The sequence below is a fragment of the Carassius auratus genome, chromosome 17 (genome assembly GCF_003368295.1).
Source record: "Carassius auratus strain Wakin chromosome 17, ASM336829v1, whole genome shotgun sequence".
Classification (NCBI taxonomy): Eukaryota; Metazoa; Chordata; class Actinopteri; order Cypriniformes; family Cyprinidae; genus Carassius; species Carassius auratus.
In genome coordinates, this window is record NC_039259.1 from 25,266,735 (window position 1) to 25,293,985 (window position 27,251).

General features: G+C 33.8%; 2 protein-coding genes across 3 annotated transcripts in view; one reads left to right on the top strand and one right to left on the bottom strand.

Moving 5' to 3' along the window:
* LOC113117730 (protein-tyrosine kinase 2-beta-like) overlaps positions 1-16,382 on the top strand; it is a 29,696-nt gene extending 13,314 nt beyond the window's left edge. For both annotated transcript variants that reach the window (XM_026286627.1, XM_026286626.1), the window contains exons 18-31: positions 74-174; positions 732-847; positions 1,415-1,515; positions 1,632-1,721; positions 1,991-2,195; positions 7,321-7,417; positions 7,509-7,565; positions 11,481-11,627; positions 12,051-12,086; positions 12,224-12,248; positions 12,881-12,927; positions 14,325-14,459; positions 14,546-14,626; positions 15,876-16,382. In XM_026286627.1, coding sequence (XP_026142412.1) covers positions 74-174; positions 732-847; positions 1,415-1,515; positions 1,632-1,721; positions 1,991-2,195; positions 7,321-7,417; positions 7,509-7,565; positions 11,481-11,627; positions 12,051-12,086; positions 12,224-12,248; positions 12,881-12,927; positions 14,325-14,459; positions 14,546-14,626; positions 15,876-16,091 — 1,454 coding nt within the window. In that variant the 3' untranslated portion in view covers positions 16,092-16,382. The remainder of the gene's footprint in view (positions 1-73; positions 175-731; positions 848-1,414; positions 1,516-1,631; positions 1,722-1,990; positions 2,196-7,320; positions 7,418-7,508; positions 7,566-11,480; positions 11,628-12,050; positions 12,087-12,223; positions 12,249-12,880; positions 12,928-14,324; positions 14,460-14,545; positions 14,627-15,875) is intronic.
* A 596-nt stretch (positions 16,383-16,978) lies between these two features.
* On the bottom strand, positions 16,979-25,655 carry LOC113117732 (neuronal acetylcholine receptor subunit alpha-2). The gene is made up of 6 exons (XM_026286630.1): positions 25,467-25,655; positions 23,817-23,968; positions 23,368-23,412; positions 22,225-22,334; positions 19,494-20,514; positions 16,979-18,050 (listed from the first exon to the last, which is right to left on the bottom strand). The coding sequence occupies exons 1-6, from the start codon at positions 25,546-25,548 to the stop codon at positions 17,925-17,927; spliced, it is 1,536 nt and encodes a 511-aa protein (XP_026142415.1). The 5' UTR covers positions 25,549-25,655; the 3' UTR covers positions 16,979-17,924.
* Between the last annotated feature and the right edge of the window lie 1,596 nt (positions 25,656-27,251).

Sequence of the window (27,251 nt, forward strand, 5' to 3'; positions counted from 1 at the left end):
GATGATTCATCTTCCCCCCGTAGATTCAGATAGATACCTGAATAGAATGATCAAAATCACTGTTTTCATGCAGTGATCATGAAGAAACTGGACCATCCGCACATTGTGAGACTTGTAGGAATTATCGAGGAAGATCCCGTGTGGATTGTCATGGAGCTTTACCAGTATGGAGAGGTGAGATTCTTTCATTTGTTTGTTCAAATCCAAGAAAATTGGTAGCAATTACTCAAGAATTAAATTTGTTTTAATGTCTATTAAATGACTCATCCTCAGGCAATCCCAGATGTATCTGAGTTTGTTTCATAATCAGATTTGGAGAAATGTAGCATTGCATCACTTGCTCACCAATGGATCCTCTGCAGTGAATGGGTGCCGTCAGAATGGACTACAATGTTTTAGATTACACCGCTTGTGGATTATTGTGGTGTTTTTATCAGCTGTTTGAACTCTCATTCTGACGGCACCCATTCACTGCAGAGCATCCATTGGTGACCAAGTGATGCAATGCTACATTTCTTCAAATCTGATGAAGAAACAAACTCATCTACATCTTGGATAGGTGAGTACATTATTAGCTAATTATTATTTTTAGATGAACCTCTTCCTTCAACAATCACTACGTATGTCTATGTCAAATTAAGGGGTAAATCCGACTCATATTAGTACATTATGCAGGATTGTTAATCAGACTTTATTGTGGTTATTATCCTGGTTTCTCTGTTTTTCTTCAGCTAGGAAATTACCTCATGGAGAACAAGCACAAATTAACCTCTGTCATACTGATCCTGTTCAGTCTTCAGATCAGTAAAGCTCTTGCTTACCTAGAGGGCATTAACATGGTACACAGGTACATCAATTCACCTTCTGACCAACAGTTTATGCAATAACTAATCATTACCCATTTGGTTTGAACTTTTAAGGATTTGGTCTGGTTTGGTTATACAGTATCTCTAAAAGTATGAAGAAATAGAAAGGCTGCTCAAAAACAGCTCTTCCTCTTGACTTTTCACTTACATTGTCTCAGCTTCAGAACAGTGTCAGACACGAGTAAAAATGTAGCAAATAGCAGAAGGTAAAAATCAAGGTCATAGGTATAGGGAAAATTATATGGGGCACTTTATATGGGGCATCTGCACAACCGCTTATGTTGCATTGTATTTCTAGTGTTTCTGTTCCTATAGAGAAATAAAATAATAAATAATAAAAAAACTAATCATCTTATTGAACCCAAAATATACACACACATTCTGTATATTAAATTTAGGACACAGAATTATAAATTGCGTTTGCATTTGCTTGTTGGCGTCTTCACTTCTCCTTTTTGATAATCATCTGTATCTCATGCCTGTGGTTGAACAGGAAACTATTTTAGTGGTGCATAATCAAGTTATTCAGTTCAGTGTTTTTCTATCAGGGACATCGCTGTGAGAAACGTTCTGGTTGCCAAAGCAGACTGTGTGAAGCTGGGAGACTTCGGCTTGTCCCGATACATAGAAGAGGAGGAGTATTACAAAGGCATGACTAAGGCTGACTAGTCTGTTTAAACGTATCATGCAGTTGGAGTCTAATATGTCACTCTGTTTTCTTATGTCTAATGCGGTCACATGACACTGTTTGTTTTCTCTCTGAAGCCTCTGTGTGTCGATTACCTATCAAATGGATGGCGCCGGAGTCCATCAACTTCAGACGCTTTACCTCGGCAAGTGATGTCTGGATGTTTGGTTAGTGAGTTTGAAAGCGTGACGAGAGATCAATGCATTTAAACATGTGTCATTTCTGCAAAGTGCAATGCAGTCTTTTCAAAGCTCAGTCACTGTTCTGACCACATTGGACAACAGATCAACTCATGATCGATTGAGTCTGGTTGATTCAAAGCCGGTTCCTGTGAAGAGCCACATCTTTCACAATGCCATGAGACTTTTTTGCAATTAATTTCTTAAGAAGTTTATGGTTCCTGATTCTTGGTGGTTTCCTGTGCTTCTCCTTTCAGCTGTGTGCATGTGGGAGATCATGAGTGGAGGTCAGCAGCCGTTCTTCTGGCTGGAGAACAAGGATGTGATAAACCAGCTGGAGCAGGGGGTCCGTTTGCCCAAACCTGAGCAGTGCCCGCCGACCCTCTACTCCCTCATGACCCGCTGCTGGGCCTACAGCCCCGGCGAGAGACCCAGCTTCGCAGAGCTCGTGTGCAAGCTGAGGTACATCACTGCTGCCCTAGTCATCAAACACGTAAAGGGTTGTCAGTTTGAACCATTAAACGAGTCATAAGTATGCATTTCAGAGCTCAAAGCAGAGCACTAACCGTAAAGCAAAACAGAGCTTTTATTAAAAAAAACAGCTGTTAAAACAGCTTATTGGGATTTTCTGCAAATTACTTAGAGTACACATCAACAGTACACATCAACTCATCAGAAACTTACCATTAAAAACTAGTGCAGTCAAGCAATTAATTGCAATTAATTGCAATTAAAATTTTATATTGGATATACATGTGTTTAAAGCTGCAGTACACTGTTAAAAAATTACTGTAAATTTTACAGTAAAATACTGGCAGCAGGGTTGCCAGCCAGTTACTTTAAATTTTACAGTAGTCGTACTGTAATTTAATTTACAGATTTGTATTGTATTCTCAATTACAGTAAAATTCTGTAAATTAAATTACAGTAACTGGCTGGCAACCCCTGCTGCCAGTATTTTACTGTAAAATTTACAGTAAGTTTTTTATATTTTGTATACTGCATTTTTAATACATTGTATATGGCATTTAACAATTAATTAAATAGCAAATGCACACATTCAAGTAGTTTACTGTGCAAAGCAATTCTTTGAAAAAAGCATATGTGTATTTGCTATATTTAAAGTATGTAAAATGATAGCATACAATATATTTTCCCTATTGCTGACTTAACTTTAACTGCATAAAGTGTTATATAATGCATAACTTAATTCACCAAAAAAAAAATTACATTTTTAAAATCTAAAAAAAACTGGTCAAAATGTTATATATCACTTTCAAATTTACATGAAAAAATGACATAAAAAGTATATTATTTTTAACTAATTTTTATTTATTTTAAAATTATTTCATTTTTTTTTAATGGATATGAAATTTGGCATGATTTATTTTTTATTACTTGGAACATATTGGCCATAATGGACCTAGACACAAAGAAATATTCAAACTGCGTTATAACCGAAACATGACCAACATGGTCATATTAAAAACAGTTCACCCAAAAGTGAAAATTCTGTCATTTCTCACCCTCATTTCATTCCACACCCTTAAGACCTTTGTTCATCTTCACAACACACATTAGATATTTTTTTATAAAACCTGATGGCCCAGTGATGCATACATTGCTAGCAAGATCATTTCCTTTTCCAATGCCCAGAAAGGTACTAAAAACATATTTAAAACAGTTTATGTGACTACAGTGGTTCAACCTTAGTGTAATGAAGCGATGAAAATACTTTTTGTGTGCCAAAAAACTAAATAATGACTATTCAACAATATCTCGTGATGGATGACACTGCTTCATGAAGCTTCGAAGCTTTATTAATCTTTCAATTCAAATCAGAGCATATTAAACTGCCAAAGTCACATGATTTCATGATTTCATGATTTGGCAAAAAAAGTATTCTCGTCGCTTTATAATATTCAGGTTGAACAACTGTAGTCACATGAATTGTTTTAAATGTTTTAGAGGCTTTCTGGGCATTGAAAAAAGAAATGATCTTGCTAGAAATGCAGGCTTCACTGAGCCACATCTTAATGTGTGTTGTGAGGATGAACAAAGATCTTACGGGTGTGGAACGACATAAGTAATTATTGACTTAATTTTCATTTTTGGGTGAACTAATCCTTTAAAAACCACAAAGACATTTTCAGATAGCTTTCATCATTAAAGAATAGACCAATATGGCCAAACAAGTCATACAAAAAAAAGTGCTGCATGACTCACCGGAAGGAGCCGCGCACTTGCAGAAGTCATACAAACTTTCCATCAAACAGATAAAAATCAACCAAATAACAATTATGCTCCAGATGAAGTTCAATCCCAGGATTCAAAGTGTGACTAGAAATATTGAAAAGAGCAAAGAGGACAATACATTAGTTATATTACAAAACATAATAATACTTTCAGAAACAAATAGGGGGAGGACAGATACAGTTAGTGACAGATACAGGGATGAGAGGTACAGTCAGAGAGAGACAGAGGGATGAGAGGTACAGTCAAAGGCAGATAGAGGACAATAAAAGGAAGACGCAATCTTGGTGTGTGTGTATCCTTACATTTCAGAAATTCCATTGGAATTTGCACAGAAGAGTTGCAACATGTGGGTTGACTGCCACACATTTTCTTCTGTATCACTTGTCCTGTTTTTATTTCGATGGCACTTTTCCCTTGGCTTTGGATCCTCTCTCTGGATTTATGCCCACAAAGCACCTAAAGGGTCATGAAACAGACAATATGTAATTAAGATCGGTTTTAGGACCTCCAAGAAAGTTGGAGATGTCCACTAATAAAAAAAAAACATATTTAACTCAATAGCTTGCTGGTGTTAAATAGGGAGTCAAATACACATTGTTTTAAAGGCCTCAACAGAAATAACACTTATAACATAACATTATTAAAAGGAATGTTCTGATATAACTTATCTATAAAATGCTGTTTCTGAAGTTGTTAGAATTCAATCATTACCTTTGAATGAACTCCAAGGTACACACTGCTTCCTCCTGGTACTCAAGATTAAACTAGTAATAAGCAGCAAACAGAGTGGCAAGGCCGGACAGGAAACTGGGCTGAGTGCCCTCACACACCACCTCACCTTCAATACTCAGCATCCAGTGCCCACTTGTCAAAGCATCTCCTAAAACAATCAATATTAATAGTAATTAATACCTATACCATTTTATTTATTATTATAATTTTTTTTTATTTCAGATTTTTACATTTACATTATATCCTATATTTAGTAGGGGTGGGATAAAAATTTGATTCTTAAATGTATCGCGATGCATAAGCAGACGATTCTTAATTGATTCACAAATGTCAAAAATCTATTTTCTAAACGTTTATTAATGTAATGTTGACGGAAAGTAAAAGGCGGATCTCTGAAACGCGGAAGTGCATGCCCAGACAGTCTGTGACATGCACATATTTCTTTTACTGTCTATGGTGTGTATCCACTGGCGCAGAGCAAGCGTTTTGAGACCTATAACGTTACTTGAGCGTTTTCAGTCCATTTAATGGAAGTTGAGCTTTCCATAGTTGCATATGTTTTGTGGTGGATCGATTATGCAGCAAAATGCCTCCTAATGTGAAACAGACTGCAAGAACTTTGTTTTTTTCTTCCTGATCCTTCTGGTTGTTCGTTCATTTGAAATGACTCGAAAAAAGATTCGTTCATTTTGCTGAACGAGACTCAAAAGTCCAATTCGGTAAAATTATCCAAACTTCCCATCACTACAACTGATTATAAGATTCAAGTCATAGACGCGATAAAACAACTCGTTTGTTTATTGGTCAGTGTCGCGCATGATCAGTTCATTTGTTCAAGTGTCACCGCACTGATAAGGTGCCTTTGTGCACCCTGTGCCAAAATACACACAAGATTTGCCTGCCGACATAAATATAGACACATATCTATAAATAGCATATTTAATAATTTCAAGGAAAAAGTATTTGGTCGCCCTAAGGTAATAAATTAGGCTAACTATACACGAACTTCGAAACACGAAGTTACCGTAAATATAAACTATAAGCACTGAAACATGTCATTCCAGAGATTTTCTGTCCATGGCTGCTATAGCGCCGGGGGATGTGTGAAATCCTACCGCGACCGCGCTACTGAAACCCCGCGCAATTCTGCCTCGCGCTCCGCGGACGGATAATGCTTGAATCTGGGGTTACCAATATAATCCGCGAATGTAGATGCATTCATATACTATAAACTACCAGACAAGAAATATAAAAAACTGAATTCACTTATCACAGTTGTGAACCACTCCTCTTGACTTTAAAGTTAATCTCCTCAACCGTTGAAGACCTAACGATGCGGCTCTGAAGATTTGAAATTTACAGCAAAATTCTGTAAATTTGAGTCAGACCTACAGGTGACCCCAGAATGCATTGCAGTTTACAGCAATATGCTGTATTATTAAAAAAACAGTCCGCGGCTGTAAAATAATGCTGTAATTTTTACAGCAATTCATTACAGTGTAGGTAACTTTTGTAAAAATATATTTTTTACATATTTGTTAAACCTGTCATCATGTCATGACAGTAGAATATGAGACAGATAATCTGTGAAAAAATCAAGCTCCTCTGGCTACTCCCAGTGGTCCTATTGCCATTTGCAGAAAGTCATCCACTCCCGGTAAAAAACAACCAATCAGAGCTGCGGTCCGTAACTTTGTTTGTGTTCAAAATGTAGAAAAATGTATATAATAAGCGAGTACACCATGAATCCATTTTCCAAACCGTGTATAATAAGTGTTTAAATTCTGACTATTTTAGATTGCTTCGGGGGTACCGCGGCGGAGTAACCCAGTACCTTTGTGATTCTTCATAGACATAAACAGAGAGAAGTAGTTCCGGCTACAATGTTCTTCCGCAAGACGCAAGCAGTTCTGTTTATTAACCGCTAGAGCGTCAAAAGTTACCTACCGCAGCTTTAATATATAAACATAACATATTTAGTTATATAATTAGCATTAAAACTTTAAAATGTAAAATTTAAACAATAATCCAACATTAAAAAAAAAAATAAAGTCATTGATTTAATAAATAAATTAAAAAATAATGTAAATTAATAATATAAAAATATTTAACATAAAATAATAATGTAAATTTAATAAAAAAATAAATATAAAATATATAAAAAATAAATATTAATAATAATAATAAATAATGCAAACTTACTAACAATGTAATTGGATTTTGAGAGAAAGGTGAATATGAAAAATAAAATCAAAATGTAATAAAAATAATATAAAAATATGAAAATATAAAAAATTATAAAATAAATATTTAAAACAATAAATGATGTAAATACTGCTAAAATATTTGTAAATAAAATAAACATCATAATAATAATAATAATAATAATAAATACACACTGGCTAACACTGTATGTGGACATTGTTGGGAAAGATTAGTATTTAAAAAAGGTCAATCATAAAAATAACAATTGTTTTAAATATATAATAAAACTAAATATAAATATAAAATATTTTTTTAAAGAATACAAAAAACATAAAAGACAACAATAAAAACAATACAAACTGTAACATGAAATTTTTCTATTTGCTTCCCACAGTGATGTTCATAATATGGAGAAAGAAGTGGAGATGGAGGAGCTGCGAACCAGAACTCGCTCCAGAAGTATAACCCCATTTACTGATGCTCCACCGAAGGTGACTTGTCTTTTTTCTCACACTGTTATTCTCATACTATGAATGATACTCACTCCTTTTCTGTTCATCTTCATTCTTGTTTTGTGAAAAGCCATCAAGAGTGAAACCATCTGGTTTTAGTACGCTCAATCCACGTCTACATCTCCAGGTGATTTTTCCTCCTATTCATTCTGTAGTTGTTTTAATTGCACAAAACGCAGCTTCTTTGTAGTGATAAGTAGAACTTTTTTTATCAAATTTCCCAAGTTGATATTTTAAAAAAATTATTATGTATCCTAAACAATTAAAGTAGTATGTTTTACTCAGTGGGTGATGCATTTAAATTGGTAGACCGTAACTATAAACTAGACAGCAGCTTTATGTTGGTCACGTCTATCTAGGTCAAGTCACACCATTTCCAGCAGCTGTGGTTTCTGCCTGCTTTTCTGCATTTGCGCTTAAAACCGCCATGTTATGCATGTCACTGTGTGAATATGTTTTAACATGTGGTTTAGCTGTGTTTGTCTGTGTGTTCTTGCTTGCACGCCCAACTTTCCAGCTGCCCGAGTCTCTGTGCTTTAGTTCGCCAGCTCTTGCCCTGTGCTCGTGTCCGGCTGCACGCTGACCCTGCCGCCGTCCCCTCACCTTGGTGGTATGGTAAGAGCGCCACCTGCCTACAGTACTGCAAACACGCTCCTGTGTGTTTAAAGGAGTGGTTCACCCAAAAATGTACATTTGCTGACAGTATACTCACCCTTACGGCATCCGAGATGACCAGGTTTGGAGGAACGAGGCATTACATCACTTGCTCACCAGTTGATCATTTGCAGTAAATGGGTGCCGTCAGAATGAGAGTCCAAACACATGATAAAAACATCACTATAATCCACAAGTTATCCACACCACTGCAGTCCATCAGTTAACATCTGGTGAAGTGAAAAGGTGCATGTTTGTAAGAAACAAATGCATTATTAAGGCGTTTTATCTTTAAACCGTCACTTTTGGCTAAAATATCTATAATAATCCATGCTTCCTAGTAAAAATCTCCCATTGTCCTCTCATGTCAAAATCCTCTCACTTATTTGTTTAGATTTGTTTACATTTTGCATTTAAACAGTGAACAGATTTCTCTCCTGATTCAGATGAGACAATATTATGGATATTATGGATAGAAGAGTCATATTCAGCCCGGAAACACCAGTTAAAGTTAAAAACATCTAAATGATGGATTTGTTTCTTACAAACACAACTGTTAACTGATGAACTGGAGCGGAGTGGATTATTGTGATGTTTTTATCAACTGCTTGGACTCTCATTCTGCCGGCACCCATTCACTGCATTGGTGAGCAAGTGATGGAATGCTGCATTCCTCCAAATCTGTTCTGGTGAAGAAACAAAATCATCCTAAACTTGGTTGGGTAAGGGAGAGTAAATTTTTCAACTCCTTGAAATAAGTCTTTAAAATGGCAAAAATGAAACATGCATTGTACTCACAGACTAAACACTGTCTAAAAACACCTAATGAGTTTTATTTCCTGTGTTGATGTATTTCTTGTTGAAACAAGAAGTTCGGGTGGGTGCACATTGAAGGGTTCGTGTTTTTTCTTTTAAGTAGCCAAGAGCCATTCGTTTACATCACAGTCTGTCAAAACCACCAGCAACTGCTTGTGGACAGACGAAAAAAGACTTTCGCAATGAATGAATTTCAGCCACTTCCTTTGCAGACTATTCATGGCTGAGAAAGGAAATCGTGAATTATGAATTATGAATGTTACCATAACATAAGACGCACCGATGAACCTTGATTTGCTACCTGCAATGATTCAGAGAGAGGGGCATTCTGATTTACTACATTAGCATTTATATCTATGCATTTTGCAAAGATTTCTTATCAAATTGCATTCAAGGTACAACAGTTTACTAGTGGTTGATCTACAGGTCAGGGGCCGTTCACATATCGCATCTTTTGCACATTCAGGTTCGTTATTTCAAATGAAGACGCTCTAATTTTGTCCAGGTGTGGTCACACCGCATCGAGATAAAAGTATTTCAACGTTTCAGAATGCCGCAGGCGCACCGCAGGTCATGTGACAAGAACCGACCAATCAGCTTCATCCTTTCCTATAACAACATTGAAAGCTCAGTCAAGATGAAGGAACAGCTGATCATAAGCTGTATATGAAAAGCAGAGCTACTGCAAGCGATTAAATATTTCTATTTAGCTTAAATATGTATACATTTTTGTTATTTTAGTGCTTCAACTAAAATTTGATGCATTGACCTGAGTTTTTATGTATTTATTATTTATATACTATTATAGTATCTGTTAATATTCTGAATCACGTTTTTAGGGCACTGAATTACGGGTACTTCTTTTCCAAAATGAATTTTCGAAGGCCTAATTATGCTCGAAAACTCATGAAACTTCACACGCAACAGTAGTGGCAAAAATGATATGGGTCTCAGAAGTGGTTGTGGCAAAATAGCTTCAAAAAAGTGCCACCTATAAAGTGCCCCTCGAGCTGTTTTATATACATGCATGAAAATCAGTAGACTCGTGTAACACACCGATACCTACAAAAAAGTCCACCAGTACGAAGTCCATTTTGTGCCAATTTTGCCATTTTCAGGCGTTGTGTTAAATGAACTTCCCGAGAGATTTAAAGTTCAACACCAAATTTGTTCATTTCCTTTCGTTGAAGTCCTCCTAGAGATTTAAAGCTGCAGTCAGTAACTTTTGACGCTCTAGCGGGTAATAAACAGAACTGCTTGCGTCTTGCGGAAGAACATTGTAGCCGGAGCTACTTCTCTCTGTTTATGTCTATGAAGAATCACAAAGGTACTGGGTTACTCCGCCGCGGTACCCCCGAAGCAATCTAAAATAGTCCGAATATAAACACTTATTATAGGTGCACCCTAGTGATTCAGGACAAGCCAAAAACACGGTTTGGAAAATGGATTCATGATGTACTCGCTTATTATTTACATTTTTCTACATTTTGAACACAAACAAAGTTACGGACCGCAGCTCTGATTGGTTGTTTCTTAATGGGAGCGGATGCATTCCTGCAAATGGCAATAGGACACTGGGAGGAGCCAGAGGAGCTTGATTTTTTCACAGATTATCTGTCTCATATTCTACTGTCAGGACATAATGACACAGTTTTAACAAATATGTAAAAAATATTTTTTTACAAAAGGTACCTACTGCAGCTTTAATGACATCATCATTAAATTTGGTCAGTCTACTCTTAAAGGCCTTTGCCGTGTTAATCTTCATATTTTTGATAAAATTCCTGGCCTGAAGAAATATACACATCACTTTTCAGTTATAATTATAGAGCCACCAGCTGGTAGCTGGACGTTTGACATATTCCTCTTATATTGACCGCTTTAAAAGCATATTGTCCATTGTTCAATGTTTGCCTAAAGCCACCCAGGATGCAAGGGCCCTTTCAATGCTGCTTGCAGCTTTCATTTATTATACTTTTTTTTGGTAAGTTTTCATTTTAATTTAAGTTGAAGGTTTAGTAACTTTATGTTATTAAATATTTCTGTTTACTTTTATATTAATTGGAGTAATTTTGCTTTGTTATCGATCATTGGTGCATTGATCAGTGTTATTTCAGTTTATTTATTTACTATAGTCTTTATTAATATTTTGAATGAGCTTTTATTTTTATATTTCAATTTTTTAGTTGAATACTTTAGTTATGTGTGCTTTTTTATTAAATATGTATATGTAGCTTTAATTTAAATTAATTGTAGTAATTTTATTTTTTAGTGTGTTGATCAGTGTAATTTTAATATTATTTAATTACTATAATAGTCTTTATTGATTTTTATTTTTTTTATTTTTACTATATTACATTTTATTTCAGTTAACTAATGTTTCATAAGTTTTAAGTTTTAATTAAAGATAACCACACTAACTTTTGGCCCAGTTTCCTTACTAAAATTGTCAGGTGTAAATGCATACATTTTAAGAGTACTTACTCTGAGCATATTTATGAACAAAAGCTGCCAAACACCTGCAGTACATATCAGCGTGTGTGTGTGTGTGTGTGTGTGTGTGTGTGTGAAGGAACAAGGTTTCCGGGAGCCCAGCAGTAAGGAGGACGCTCAGCGGCTGTGGGAGATGGAGAGGCAGTGCATGCAGGACACTTTAAGGAGACAGAAACAGGAAATGCTGGAGGACAACAAGTGGCTGGAGAAAGAAGAGAAGCTTCTGGTTAGTCATCAGTAGCGTTCGTCTCTCGTTAAAACTGTGGCAATGTGCAATGCTCGCTGGGATCATTACAATGAGTTTAAGTTTAGAGTTACAATTCAAATGCATTTGCTCAGCTGACTGGAGCTTGAAGTGACTGTTATATAAAAATAGATTAAAGTTAACATAAAGTCCAAATTGATATTATTCACAGGCTGCTGATTATATTATGCCTAATTAATCAGTGCATGTTATTCAGGAGAAGACAATATTAGTCTTTCTAATCTTTGATCAAAAAGTAATGACTTGCTCCTCCACTGAAATGACTTTCCTTTTATTTTTCTTGTCCCTATGGATTTCTGTCTTATATTTTATCTTTTTCATCTTGACATTATGAAAGTAAAATGGGTTTCATCATTTCATGTTGACTTTATGTTTCTCTTTCAGGATCCATTTGCCAATGATGAAACAAAGGCTAAAGTGGTAAAATACTTCTATGTATTAAATATTTTTTTATTTAAATAGAAGACTCATTTTTATAATTTTGTATCATCTGTCTTCCACTGTTATGCACTATTATTATACAACATTAGCATCATTTTCCTCTTTTTTTATTTTAGATGTCAGAAACTGAGAAAAGCCAAGGTCAGTTCATTTTAACACACACAGTAACCTGAAACTATAAACACAGATCCATAAACAGATGACAGTAGTTATCATTTAATCGCCTACGTCTATAAAACGCGAGTGCTGTTAATTTTTAGCATTGATTATTATTTTAGTATTATTTATGTACTGTTATAGATTTTATTTAGCTTTTTATTTTTTATCTTTTACATTTTTGGGCTTTTAATTATTTTATGTGCTTTTGTAATTTTTATATATATATATATATTTATATGTATATAAAATCAATTTATTAATTATTTAATTTTTATAATTATTAAAAAAATATATGTTTTCATTTATTTTTATTTATTCAGTTGTAGTTTTTTAAATAAAACTTTTATTTTTTAATTTCAGTTACTCATCAAGACAACATTTTTCATTTTCATTTAAGTTTTTAAAGTTAGTTTTATTTAATTTCAATTTTACTTCAGTTACTGAAAATTTTAGTTTTAGTTAACAAAAACAACACTGGCATTGATGCACCTATTCTTGAACTATTATTATTACTATTATTATCAGTCAGTGTCTCAGTGACCATTGTTATCCTAATGATCACTTCATACCATCTTCTGCTGTCTTTTGACTGTGTTTTGCTGCGTTTCTCTCAGCTTCTTCCCAGACTCCTCCGGAGAAGCCCCCGCGGGTGTCCGCTCAGGTAATTGTGGTTTTAATGTGGTTAGGGACGGGCTGAAGGCCAGCAGACACTTCTGATCTCTTTTTGAAGCCGCTCAGTAAAGGTGTCAGCCGTCCTTTGGATGTTTCCAGACGAGCAGCAATCAAAGCGGAGCTCTGTGACTAAAACCTGATGAGCTTTGGGCTTGTGAGCTCACCTTGATAATGTCTCAGTAGATTCTCTCCCCTCCAATCTTCAGACTTCAGCCTCGGTGAAGCTGAAACGAAAGCGATCTCCTGTCTCCGAGTTACTGTGTGCAGTGACTAATAGTAGCTTTGGTCAGCAGCACCGAAGGAGAGTAAAAATGCCTTTGGGGAATAAATACAATTGAGAGACTAGATTGAGAGAGTTTTTATTTTTAAAAGAAGTTCAACATGGTTGAGGGTTATTTTATATATATATATAACTGAACTTACTTATAAACAAACTAACTGAAATGACAGTGAAATAAAAAAATGTCTTCTTTTTTTTTTCAGTTCGTTGCCAAAATTTCTCATTTTCATTTAAGTTTATGTTCTAAAAAAATACAAATAAAACTGAAATAAATAATAAAATAATTTAAAACGTAATAAAAAGCCCATAGCAGTTATAAACTGTTTTAAAAATAATAATAAAAACAGCTTTTATTTCATGTCTGTAATAATTAAGCCTTTTTCATTAAAATGCTAAGAATACTTCTGAAAATTAAATCTTTAAATTATTTGTACATTTACAGCCTGTAAAAAGTAAAAATATTGCACCAGTGTTGTTATCATTAATTAAAACTAAAACTTAAATATAAAAAATGTTAATTACAACACAGCTAATATATATATATATATATATATATATATATATATATATATTAGATTAAAAAGAATTAGATTAAAAACTTGAACTTAAAAAGTGAAAATGAGAAATGATGTCTTGGCAACTAACTGAAGTAAGTCTAAATTGAAGTAATAAAATAACTGAATATTTAATAATGATAAAACAAAATATCTAAATCATTAACTAAATTTAAAATGAAAATTTTAAAATATAAAAACTCTTTAAAAAATGTTAAAGTTTAAAGATATATGTATGAAATGTATATATGAAAATATAATAAATCTGTTTCAAACCTTGCACAATCAGTTTAAGAAAATGCATTAATATTATCTTTTATTTTATTTTCTTTTGAAGACAACAAAAAAATGAAAGCATAGAAATAAAAGCTAATTCTTTACATCAACAAAAATGACTAAAATTATCTTAATACTGCAGCAACACACACATGGTTTAAATCACAATTCAAGAAAGATTCTGATTATTTGTTCTAATAAAATCCATGCATGAACATGAATGCAATGATTTGCTGCATGTATAAAGTTAACACTGACTTGTTTTGTCCATCACAGCCAGCGCCGACAGCAGAACTGGACCGCACGGATGACACGGTCTACCATAACGTGATGGAGATGGTGAAGGTCGTGGTCCAGCTGAAGAACGATGTCAACACATTACCAGCCTCAGAGTACGTCACTGTGGTGAAGGTAGGACCACTTTCTATTTCTTTGAATGCTGAGGTACTGAGTCATGTTTCTGTGTTCAGTAAGCTCATTATTCTCTTATTTGGCAGTCGGTAGGAATAACGTTGCGCAGTCTGATCCGCAGTGTGGACGACATCCTCCCGACTCTACACGAGTCCATCAGAACGGAGGTAAAGCATCGTGAAACTAAAGCTATTGTCAATTACTCAACTTGAGCTATAAATTATCAACGTTTTTTCCCAAAAAAAGGGAAACTGTTACTTTTTATTTAAATTAGATTGTACGATTCTCTCAAATTGTGAGATACATTATGACTATCAAGGGTGTAGAATTCAGTAGGGACACTATTAGGGACCAATATTTAGAAATGACTAAATTGTCCCTAGCAATAATTACTAGTTAGCAGTAAACTGGTTACCTCACCAAATTTGTGTTGGATGTTATTTCTGCAATGGAAATTTGGATATTTTATTTGTAAACTAAATCATTTTTGCAATTATTTCAGTTAATTTCATTAAACTAGCTAGCTTAGCCAGCAGTAGTACTGAGTGTTAATGTAAACATGGCTAAAGGCGAAAAGAAAACCAGGGGAAAAGACAAAATGATTCAATTGAGTGAGTCATTCTACTCCGATTGATTCAAACGCCATTCACTTCTAAAAACCAGATCAGGAGCGTCATTCATTTTAGAATTTAGTCATCACTTATTCATAAGGACTTATTGCTAATTATTTGAATTAGATTAGGACATCGGAGCGCTTATCTCGAGTCTTTTGATTCAGATCGGGACTTCAAAGCCTGTATCACTTGATCACAGAGTGCTTCTTGTGAATCATTTGATTCAGAACTGTACGTTGGAGCGGGTTATGAATTATTATTCAGATCGGGACTTCAAAGTCTGTATTGTGAATGTTTTGAATTAGATCTGGCTTCAGACAGTGTGCTTATCGCAAATAATTTTAATTCAGATCTGGACTTCTGATCATGTATAGCGAATCTTTTTTCTTTCTTTCTTTCTTTTTTAATGAAACGGTACGAAACATCAAACCATTAAAGCAGTGCAGATATAAAAACAAAATAAAGTAAGTATACACGGATACAAATCCCTTAAAATAAAATTAACCATGGTTTTATTATAGTAAAAGAATGGTAGTGTAGATTATAGATGCCTATAACCCAATTTTTTTATTCCAATTGTGAGTAAACATCTTTTTAGAAAGAAAAGTCAGAATTGTAAGATCATTCGTTAACATCTCACAATTCTGACTTTTTCTCACCACAGAATTGCAAGATAAAAGAATTGTGATATAAAAAGTCAGAATTACCTTTATTTATTTTTTTTCTGTGATGGAAAACGATGTGACTATTTCTATACAGTGGAAAGTATGAAGTGTTGTTCTGGTTGCTCTCTGTTTGTCAGATTGAAGGAACTCAGAAGTTGCTGAACAAGGATCTGGCCGAGCTGATCAGTAAGATGCGTCTGGCTCAGCAGAACGCCGTCACGTCTCTGAAGGACGAGTGTAAGAAACAGATGCTGGCGGCCGCTCACACGCTGGCCATGGACTCCAAAAACCTGCTGGACGCTGTGGACCAGGCCCGAGTGCGAGCTAACGTGGCCAAACCCAGCACACCCTAGATCTGACCCCTGATTGTTTCATCCAATGAGAAAGCTGGAAAGCTGGAGGATGAACTGAACCAGCTTGCTTTATTTATGCTTCTGGATGATGATGAAAGCAGTGCTTTCGACACTGAATGTTTGCAGATGTATTTTAACAAGTGTTTGCTAGTGATTGTTTTCAAGGATGTTTATTCTCAGGACAGTTTGTGGGAGGAAATAAATACAGTTTTGTCATGTCAGAGCAGTAACTTATTTAATTCTCTAAACTTTACAAGCATGTTTTTATAGAAAATAAATTTGTATTTCTATGCAGTGCAGCTGATTTAGAAGCACTAAAATATTTTAAACGCTTAGTGTTTTCAGAGCCTATATAAATTATGAATCTTGTGCATTAAAAAAAAACTATGTTTTCAATATATTTTGAAATTTCATTGAGTTCACCATTTGACCACTGAAATACCATGTCAGTTTGGATTATTAAATAAAGATTTGTTAAATTACGAAAGTCATAATTGAAAGATATAAACTCTTTAATTGTGAGAAAGTCAGATTTGTCAGATAATACGTTTGAATTAACTGTTTAATTTCTTGTTTTTAGAATTGTTTTCTTATAATTGCAAGTTAACATTTTTCAATGCACATTGTTTTTTTACTCAAAAATTCTAGAAAAAAATCTGGATTGGTCTCTATAAATTATATAAAAAATGTTTTTATTAAAATATATTAAAAATTCAATATATTTTCATTAGGCCTACTGTATGTTTTGAACATTTATTTAGACTTCACATTTTGACCAATATTTTATTATACAGTATGTTTACATATATTTTAATATTATCTGTTAACATTTTGATGAAATATTCTTCTGAAAATGTAAATTTGAGCTTTAAGGTTTAAATGGCTATTTAATTTTTTTATAATTTGTATTTATTTGCACATTTCAAATACATAAAAATGGATTCAAAAATGGTAAAACAACTGTTTAACTATAGTGGAGCTGAAAAATTTGCCTATTTTTTGAAATAGTGGCGTGTTCCTTTAAGGACCTAATGCACAGCTGTAAATTGACGCTATTAAGTGATATGTGTGTCAGATAGAGTCAGTTTATTAATTACTAAGTAAATCAACTGAGGCATTTTAACATAAGGATTCATTCCTGATTGCAGCAGATAAAGGCTCATCCTAGTTGTTATCCAACATTTTGGCTTTAATTTCTTTTCATGTTTGACAAAACACTATTTTAGTTCAGTGGTCATTTCAAGTAGTAAAAATCACTTAGGTCCCATTTAAAAGTAATCAACCCATATGGTTCACAGACCCGACTTGCATAATTGCACGACCTCTGCAATATCGAAAGCATTGTGTTTTCAGACTTGAGAAAGTTTTTAATAAATAGGAGTGAGCTTCTGACCTTAGAGATAATTGCTGCTGAAAGCGGCACAAAATGCAATCTACGATTCATTGAACAGTTGGATGAAGGTTAAAGAGTGAACTGAATTGAACTGCCACCCGTCAGGGACACATAAGCTTAGCCTCTTTCCCAAAGGTTAATTTAGCATATTGCGGTGTTGACGCTCCTGCTCTTTATGCATGGAGACGACAGGAGTTTGATAGAGGTAAATGTCAGGCATTCAGCGGGAGGTGACATGTGTTTCCTGCGTTGTAACAATGAACCACATTCACAAATAATCCCTGAACGAGCGGGTATCTCTCATCAAAGGAAGAGATGAAAGTCAGATGAAAATCATTTTTTTCTATAACAAATGTTTGTAATGGTCTCCGGGAAAAGCCTTGGCTTCCATCGGGGAAGTCCTTATCGGAGCGCTTGATGTCGGTCTGTGTCTCGGCTCTTCAGATCATTCCTGATATCCAGGGAGGTAAGAAGAGGCCGACCGTCCCCAGCAGGCACACGATGATGAACATCCACAGGAAGATACGGTCAATCACCATTGCTACATATTTCCAGTCCTCCTTGACCTGTCCAAAAGCAAACACAAGGTGCGACTCGAAAGTGGTCAGAGCAGGAAAACTAAAGAGAATAATGTCATGTGAATAGCGTGATGAGGGCAGTGGCAATGAAACAGGATAGTAGACTGTCAATGTAGTTAGTGAAGAAACATGAGATAATATTCACACCACAGGGTTAAGCATTTTATTAATCAGCCCATTTCCAGTTTAAACTTTTTAAAAATTGTAATTGTAAGAATAGATGATTATTAGAAATGTTATTTTGAACTACAACTTTTTTTCCACAAATCATCTCTCATTTGTTAAAATATTTTTTAATGTATTTTATTATTTAGCATTCATGTAACTTTAAATTGCATTGCACAGCAGGTTATTTTAGTATTTTTATATTTTCAGTAATCAATGTTAGCTTAATTTTTAGTAATTTTGTTATGTGATAAATGAGACAAATAAACGCAAGCTTTTGACATAATTTTGTCTTTTCATCTCAGAATTTTCACTTAGTATAAAGTCAACCTCCTATTTTTGATTATATGTCAGGTTTGACATTTATTTCAGTTTCAACTTATAATTTCCACCTTTTAATCATAATTATGTATATATCTTATAATTTGAATTTTCTTTTTATTAATTTTCACTTATAATTGCTTGTCATAATTTTAACTTGTATCTCATAATTTAACATTTTTAATGCATATCTACTTTATCTCATAATTTGACTTACAGTAAACTCATACATTACTTTATTATTATTAAACGAATAATATGACTTATGTAACCATTTATCTTATAATTATGACTTTGTGTCATAATTGTTAGTTTTTAACTCATAATTGAATTTTTAATTCTCATAATGAGTAGATTTTATCTCATAGTTATGACTCAGAATTTCACACAACAGAATTTTATCAAATTAGTGTCAGAATTTCATCCTTTTGTCTCATAGTTAAAAATAAAATCTTAGAAACATGACATAAATTTGACTTTATCTCATAGTTGAATTTTTATCTCACTCTAGGTACGTCTTTATCTAATATCTATGACTAAATATTAAATCATTTTGACTTTTCAATGTTTTAAATATAACTATAGCAGAATTTCAACCTTTTGTCAGAATTTTGACTTGTATCTCATAATTAGATTTTTTATTGCATATTCACTTTTTATCTCATAACTATGACTTAGCATCTCATCCATCTGAATAATCTTATAATTGTAATTTCTCTTAATTTGTTTAATACAAAATATATATATATATATATATATATATATATATATATATATATATATATATATATATATCAAATAATTATGACTTTCGTCACAATTTTGCCATAGTTTTTAATTTGTGGCATAATTATAATTATGGTTTACCAATAATATATTTTTTTATGCATTGGAATTGGGCTTCTATAATCCCTAAACAATGCGTTGAATATTTGCGTGACTCACTGAGAAGTCTTCGTCCTCAGCACGCAGATGATCAGCGATGTAGCGCATCCCGTCCAGAGCCTGTAGGACACACGGTGAGAAGGTCAGAGTGGGGTCTGACACAAGATCTGTAAGATTTGCTGGACGCTGACACAAGTTCAACACGTGTCCTAACTGCTGGAGCAAAGGCTCCGAGTCGGACAGATGCAGAGACGTGGATATTCCCATCCTTAACCCGAACTCCTTGTCCTGACAGTTAAGCCCATCCACATCCGTCTCCTGCTGGAGCCAGCTTTCGGACGTGCTGGGGATGGGCATATTGTGGCGTTTCTGGTCGAGTTCTGGGCGTCTCATGAAGAGCCAGCGGGGAATGAGGTCCAGGAACACTGTATGGACCCAACGGGGCATTTTATGGGTGCTTGGTGAACGATGGTGCACGTTAAGCACAAAAACAGTAATGACTATAGAGAGGGTGACGAAGATCATAGTGAAGAGCAGGTACTCTCCAATCAGTGGAATGACCAGAGACGTCGAAGGAATGATTTCGGTGATGAGCAACAGGAAAACTGTGAGGGAAAGGAGGACGGAAATGCACAAGGTGATCTTCTCTCCACAGTCTGACGGCAGGTAGAACACCAACACGGTCAAACACGAAATGAGCAAGCAGGGAATGATGAGGTTGATGGTGTAGAACAGAGGCAGACGGCGGATGATGAAGAAGTAGGTGATGTCCGGGTAGATCTCATGACAGCAGTCGTATTTCTTTGTGTTGTAGGTTCCCACGGCATTGACGATGGCCCACTCGCCGCTCTCCCAGTAGTCCTTCAGGTCCACGGTGCTCTCGATCGGCTCCAGGTCAATCTTGGCCTTGTCGTAGGTCCAGGAGCCGAACTTCATCTTGCAGTTTTGTTGGTCGAATGGGAAGAAGGTGACGTCAATGCTGCAGGAGCTCTTGTAGATGGCTGGAGGAACCCAACTCACCTTTCCAGTGTGGAACAAGTGGGCTTTGGTCATGTGGGTCACCGCAAACTCCCCATCTGCACTGCAGACAAAACCATATGAGGTTACAGCACCGTTTTTGAAAGAAGTCTTTTGTGCTCACTAAGGCTGCATTTTTCATAATTTCTCATCATTTTCACTTATAATTTACTGTCATCATTTTTACTTATCTAATTATTGAATTTTTAATGTTATAATTTTGACTTTCTATTTCATTATTATAACTTTTTAGTGTTTAATAATTTATAAATAATTTAATAATTCGTGTTTAATAATGTATAAATAATTTAATAATTAGTGTTTGTTTAATAATTTTGACATCTAATTACTGAAACTTTAATGTAATATTTTTTTTCTAATAATAACTTTTTTTGTCATTTAAACTTAATATTTAAAATTGAAATTTGACTTTTTATCTCATAATTTCAAAAAATTTTCCTAATTTTGCCTTTTTACAGTTATCTAATAATTGAATTGATTTTAACTTTTTATCTAATTATTTAAACTTTAATGTCTTTTTTATCTCGTTATGACTTTTTATCTCAATTATGATTTAGTAAATTTATCTCATTATAGCTTTTTAATATCATAATTTTGACCTTTTTTTAGTAGTAATTACTTTTTATGTAATAGTTTTCACACATAGTATGGCATAAATATGACTTTATCTCATAATTTTGACTGTTATAATTTCACCCTTTTGTCTAATAATAATATTTTTATCTCATAACTATGACTTTGTATGTTAGAATCTTAACTTTGCCATAAATGCAACATTTTAAAATCAAAATTATAATTTACTAAGGGATTTCTTTTTCATATGTGGTGAAAATGGCCATTTATTTGATCATTAAAAAACAGCAATATTATGGATTTTTTTTTTTTTTATTTAAAATAAAAATACAAAAGTTCTCCAAATATATTTCAAACGTAATTTATTCCTGTGATGGCAAAGCTGAATTTTCAGTAGCCAATATTCTATCCTTAAGATATAATTGTAATATGATTATTTAAACTAAATGAAAATAAACTTGTTTATATTCAAATAATATTTATATATTTTTTATAATTTTTATAAAAGCAATGATGCAAGTCTTAAAGTGATAGTAGCCAAAATTCTAAGGACCATAAAATATTTAATTATATTAAATTATATTATTTTTTTTATATATATAAAAAATAAATACTAACATTTTAACTGGATCTCATACAGTATGAACCTTTTAAAAAAGTGCTTTCTGTAAAATATGGATGAATTATAGGAAGCGTCTCTGATGTATCTGGGCTACAAACTTTCTTTATGCCTCGGGGAAGATGTTCCATGACAATTGCATTAATTACTTTAAATCTCAGCACTACAGTATCTGATGATGCAAGAGGACCTCAATTTTCTCATTTGTCGAGATCAAATATTCCTTCTAGATAAAGACAGACCTGGTGTTTCTGAAAATAGTCGAGTCATTTGACATTTCATTAGGAGATTAAAACATGCACCTTTTTTAATCAACTACAGCAGTGCTTAACATCTTATTTCACGCTGTGTCTGTTTAATTTGATATATTAATGTTACAGAAACACCAGAGCATCAGATCTATGGCCTGCAGATATTAATAGAGCTATTAGATCTTTGACCATCCTCTTTCTTCCATAATTTTAACAGGACACTGTGTTACAGTAGTTTAAAGTGAAAGTTTAATGTCCAAATTACTGCATATGTTGTGTGTGTGTTACAACCTTTTACATCAATACTTACTTATTGTATAAAACAATGTCAGGCACCCAAATCATCTCTGACGGGACTCTAATAGACGTCACATTATCAAACTCAGAAGGATTCCAGCGCAGTTTATAATCGTTCCATTCCTGCAGAGGTCAAACAGTCACATTTGGCCATAGAATTATATACAGGTATAGCCAAATGACACATTAATAATATGTTGTATTAACCAGGTAAATGACATAAGTAAAAAAAAACCTCTGTAAAAAATCTTTAAAGTATAGTTAGGAATAAAACTAAATTTGTTGTGTACGTAAGCGCCGCTGAAGTTACTCTTGTGATTTAATGGGCTTTTTATAATATATAGAGCATAATTATTGCATTAGTTTTCAATAAATGTGACCCTGGACCACAAAACCAGTCTTAAGTGTACCCTGAATTGAGTGAAATTGAGATCTATACATCATCTGAAAGCTGAAGAAATAGTCTTTCCATCTGGAATCTGAGGGTGCAAAAAATGAAAATACTGAGAAAATCGCCTTTACAGTTGTCCAAATGAAGTTAATAACAATGCATACTAATCAAAAAAGAAGGTTTGAATTATTTATGATAAGAAATTTACACAATTAGACAATTTTTTTTTTATCGGCTATTGCTACAATTATACCCCAGCCACTTAAGACTGCTTTTGTGCTTCAGGGACACATATAATTATCCGAAGGGTTCGTGAATTATATCAGTTTGGCTTTGACCACAATATAAATTATTAATTTCTATTTTTCGGACTATAAGTCGCACCTGAGTATAAGTCACATCAGTCCAAAAATAAGTCATGATGAGGAAAAAAACATATATAAGTCGCACTGGACTATAAGTCGCATTTATTTAGAACCAATAACCAAAAGAAAACATTACCGTCTACAGCCGCGAGAGGGCGCTCTATGTTGCTCAGTCTAGACTACAGGAGAACTGAGCAGCATAGAGCGCCCTCTGGCGGCTGTAGACGGTAATGTTTTCTCTTCATTCATGTCTCTTAGTTCATTTCTCTCAGTTCATGTCAAATTAATTTTGATAAATAAGTCGCACCTGACTATAAGTCGCAGGACCAGCCAAACTAGGAAAAAAAGTTCGACTTATAGTCCGTAAAATACGGTAAAAAGTTAAATATTAAGACTTCACCTGTTTCAGCCAAACGTTTGTTGTCATCATTTGATTCTTCTCGTCCTGCAGAAAATCAGAGTAAGAAATAAGCATAAAAAATATATACATTTGGTCTGGTAGAAGAATAAATCATACAGACGTATGGAGAAGTGATTGAAGCTGAAGCACCACTTATATTTTCAGCAGAAATGTAAAAATCATGTTCATGTAAAAATCATCAATTTTTCATTTCCCTGATTGAATGTACTCATGATGGTTTTATTGGGGCATTTGAATTGAATTTCCCCCACTCAATTATTACCTGGGGCCTGTTTCATACAACAAGTTTTCTAAATAAGCCAGGCTTATTTTTAACCTAATCAATTAACAATAAGTCAGAAATAAACCTTAAAACTTGTTTTAGCCAAGGACTCTTTCTTGGAACGTTTTCAAGGCAAGCATCAAAAACATGCAAAATATCAACTTACCACATCAATAAGCTGAGCGATCGAGAGGCCAAATTTGATGATAACAACATCACTGCTGTTCCGCACAGGTCTGGACCACTTATTGTAACCGATGAAGAGTTTTTTAAAGAGTTTGTCTTCTGCGTGTGCATGGATCCAACCGTCTGATAATGCTGCAAGAGATATTTATACACAAAGAGAGAGTTTCTGACGGGTCTTGATCATGCAACTTTATTTTGCTCTGTGCTATTGCAACTTTCAGCTACAATTAAGATACAAACTCATATGCATCTTCTACAGTTTGATATGTTTGTATAAATGTTAAACCTTGTGCAATATGATACACAATATGCTTTTCAGTCTTATAGTCATGGAGTCGGTCTGTAATTTATGTATTTTTTATAATTTGCTCAGATTTGTATTTATATTAGGCAAAGTAAAAGTTGTTAACAGTTTTCAGCAACTACTATTTTTTTTTCAACTTTCATGTTCTCTAAGCTATTTTATATAGAGTCCTCTTATTTAAAGTTGTGGATGATTGTCCTGACAAAATTTGATACGCCAAGACCCTCTGGAAAACAATAAAAAATAAATAAAAGAAAAAAAAATAAAGAAAAATTACTTTTATTTAACATTTATTTTTATGGAAGTTTGTTTCCACCTAAGATAAATAATAAAAATAAATAAAAAATTTAAGACTTTTTTTCTTTCATGTTAATGTTAAAATTATGACACTTCCCCTTGCAATTATAATTATAATTCTGTCTTTTTTCTCAGAATTGCTAGAAAGAAAAAAAAACAAATTCCACCACTGGAAAAAGGTGTTGCTATTATTCCATAATTTTTAGTTTTTGTGTTATTCAACATACTTCCATTACAAGCCCCACTCTAGTTTTATCGGAATACAGATGCTGATTTTAGAGGTCCGCTGCACACCCCTAGTGACAACTGATTAATTCAGTACTGTAACTGATTACAAAGAGTCTCATAAATGTTTTGGAAATGTACTTTAGAAAATGTACAGGACTGAATAGTTCACAGCTGAGGTCACTCACACTAACTGAGTTATGGCTGGGTAAAATAAGAGCCGCCTCCTCACTGTAATTACTATTCGTTCCTTAATCACTGCAGTCAGCTCTAATTAATGCAGCTGTCCAGTGATTTGAGATCTTTTTTCTTAGAGGGTGGAAACTCCTCAAACAGCTGAGAGGAGTCACACAGAAAAACACAGAGAGTGTCGGAGTGGGCTCAACAAATATGAAAATGCTTCTTTTTTCATTCTTTTTAATATAATTTAAAAATGAATAGTAATTTTAGAATGTCCACTTGATTTAAGAATGTTCCAGTTAATAAGCTTTAATACAATGTGATCTGAGACTTTTAGATCCCACTGTAGCCTAAGAATAAGCACTGAAATGTTATATTAAAATATACTACAACATTAAATATGATCCACGTAGATTTTCTGAAGGAATAATGTATGGATTTATCGTACCTGTTCCACTGATATTAAGAGATTAAGATATAAAACTTTGTGTGTCTCATTAGTCTGTTCATTTCATTATTTTAAGTGTTTCATTCACAAATATGATTTGAAACACGCAAATGAACTGAATAATCATTCCTTAAAATATCATTTATTTCACTAATTAAAATGAACTGTGCACTTACCAGGTTTCACGTGTTCCAGGATAAGAAAGAACAGCGGCAGATTCTTCAAAAATAATTTGAAATGATTTTGCTCCATGTCCATCCGAGGAAGTCTAGAAGCGTGTGAAACGCTCTGTCATGATTGCTGTATGTGCTGATCATGCAGTGGTTCTGATAGTGCTGCTCTGGATCAGCATCAGACTCGCTGAGCGGCTCTGACGGACTGTGAGCCAATGATGATGATGTGCGCCTCCATTGAGGATCAGTGGGAGGGGTTTCCACTGTGAAATAAGCCAGTTTGGTACTACAAAAGACCAAATAATCAAAATTATTATAATTATTATTATTTATTAAATATAAATAAATAAATGTTTACATGACACAATTTGTTTTAGAATTAGCCAATCAGCGAAAATCACAGCCTACTTTGAATTCAATTCATCACATAGCAAATTAAATCGTTACAATTAATTAAGGACTTAGTACAGTAAATAATTTGATATTCATTACATATAATAAATGTATTTCTATTATATTTTATTGTTTATAATATTATATTACATTCTAATGTATAAAATTATTTCGTTTTTTGTTATGACGTTTGTTATGATTTTTAAAGCATTTTCAAGTGTTTTAGACATATTAATAGTGTGAAAAGGCATATTATAAAATAATAATTGATGTCTATAAATTTAAATACTGAAAAATAAATTAGTACATTTAATTGTACCATTTAAATTGTTACATACTACATGTATTTTTTTATACTTCATTATCAATATTATAAATCAAAAATTCTTAAATATCTGCTGGATCTATCTTTTTGACACTGTGAATCATAAGATCCTCACGTTCACACTCTAATCACTATGCATCACAGGGAATCCACTTCGCTGGTTTGAATCCTATCTCACAAGTAGGTCTTTAGGGTGATTTGGGGAAGAGGGGTATCCAAAGCACATCAGCTGGTCACTGGGGTTCCTCAGGGATCAGTTCTAGGACCCCTCCTCTTTTCCATATATACTTCATCACTGGGTCCCAATATATACGTGGTTTCTTCTACCACTGCTGATACAGTTGATGACAGTGATGATAGAGCTCTATCTAACCAGAAACAAACCTCTACAAATGATTCATAATGCAGCGGCACTACTGGTCTTCATTGAGCCACACCACACCTGTCACACCTCTCTTTATCTCCTTGCACTGGCTACCGGTTGTGGCTCACAACAAGTTCAAGACATTGGTGCTTGTGTATACAGCCACAGGCTCAGTACCTACTTTCACTCACTATTATGAATCTACATCCCCTCCAGAAGTCTGAGATCCGCTAGTGTGCGACGCCTTGTAATGCAATCACAGAGAGGCAAGAAATCACTACCAGAACATTTTCTTTCACCATTCTTAGCTGGTGGAATGATAATAAAAATGTAATAAAATGTAAACAAACAACAACAACAACAAAAAACTCTTGCTTCTCTTTACTTAATCCCCAGTCTAGCTTGTACTTTTTTGAACAATACTTTAAAAACTTGGTATTACAAGCACTTCAAGTGTCTATTAGCCTTTTTAAGATGAATTGCTTGATTTATTCCCCAGTTGTAAGTCGTGTCTGCTAAATGAAACAAATGTAAATGTAAATAAAAATTATTTTTAGATTTTTCATATGATTATGATGTTATGTTTTTCTAAACACTGTTTTGTGAAAATGCATATTATAAAATAACAAAAATAGTATTTAATTATTTACTTATTAAATAATGCTTTGTGCATTATGATACACGTCTTTTTATCATATTTGAATAT

Excerpts from the sequence above, each read along its gene's own strand:
- LOC113117732 (XM_026286630.1), bottom strand. The coding sequence starts at position 25,548 with ATGGACATGGAGCAAAATCATTTCAAATTATTTTTGAAGAATCTGCCG. Across the intron at positions 23,413-23,816 it reads TCGCTCAGCTTATTGATGTG|GACGAGAAGAATCAAATGAT; the intron begins GTAAGTTGATAT and ends GATTTTCTGCAG. Across the intron at positions 22,335-23,367 it reads CAAACGTTTGGCTGAAACAG|GAATGGAACGATTATAAACT; the intron begins GTGAAGTCTTAA and ends TGACCTCTGCAG.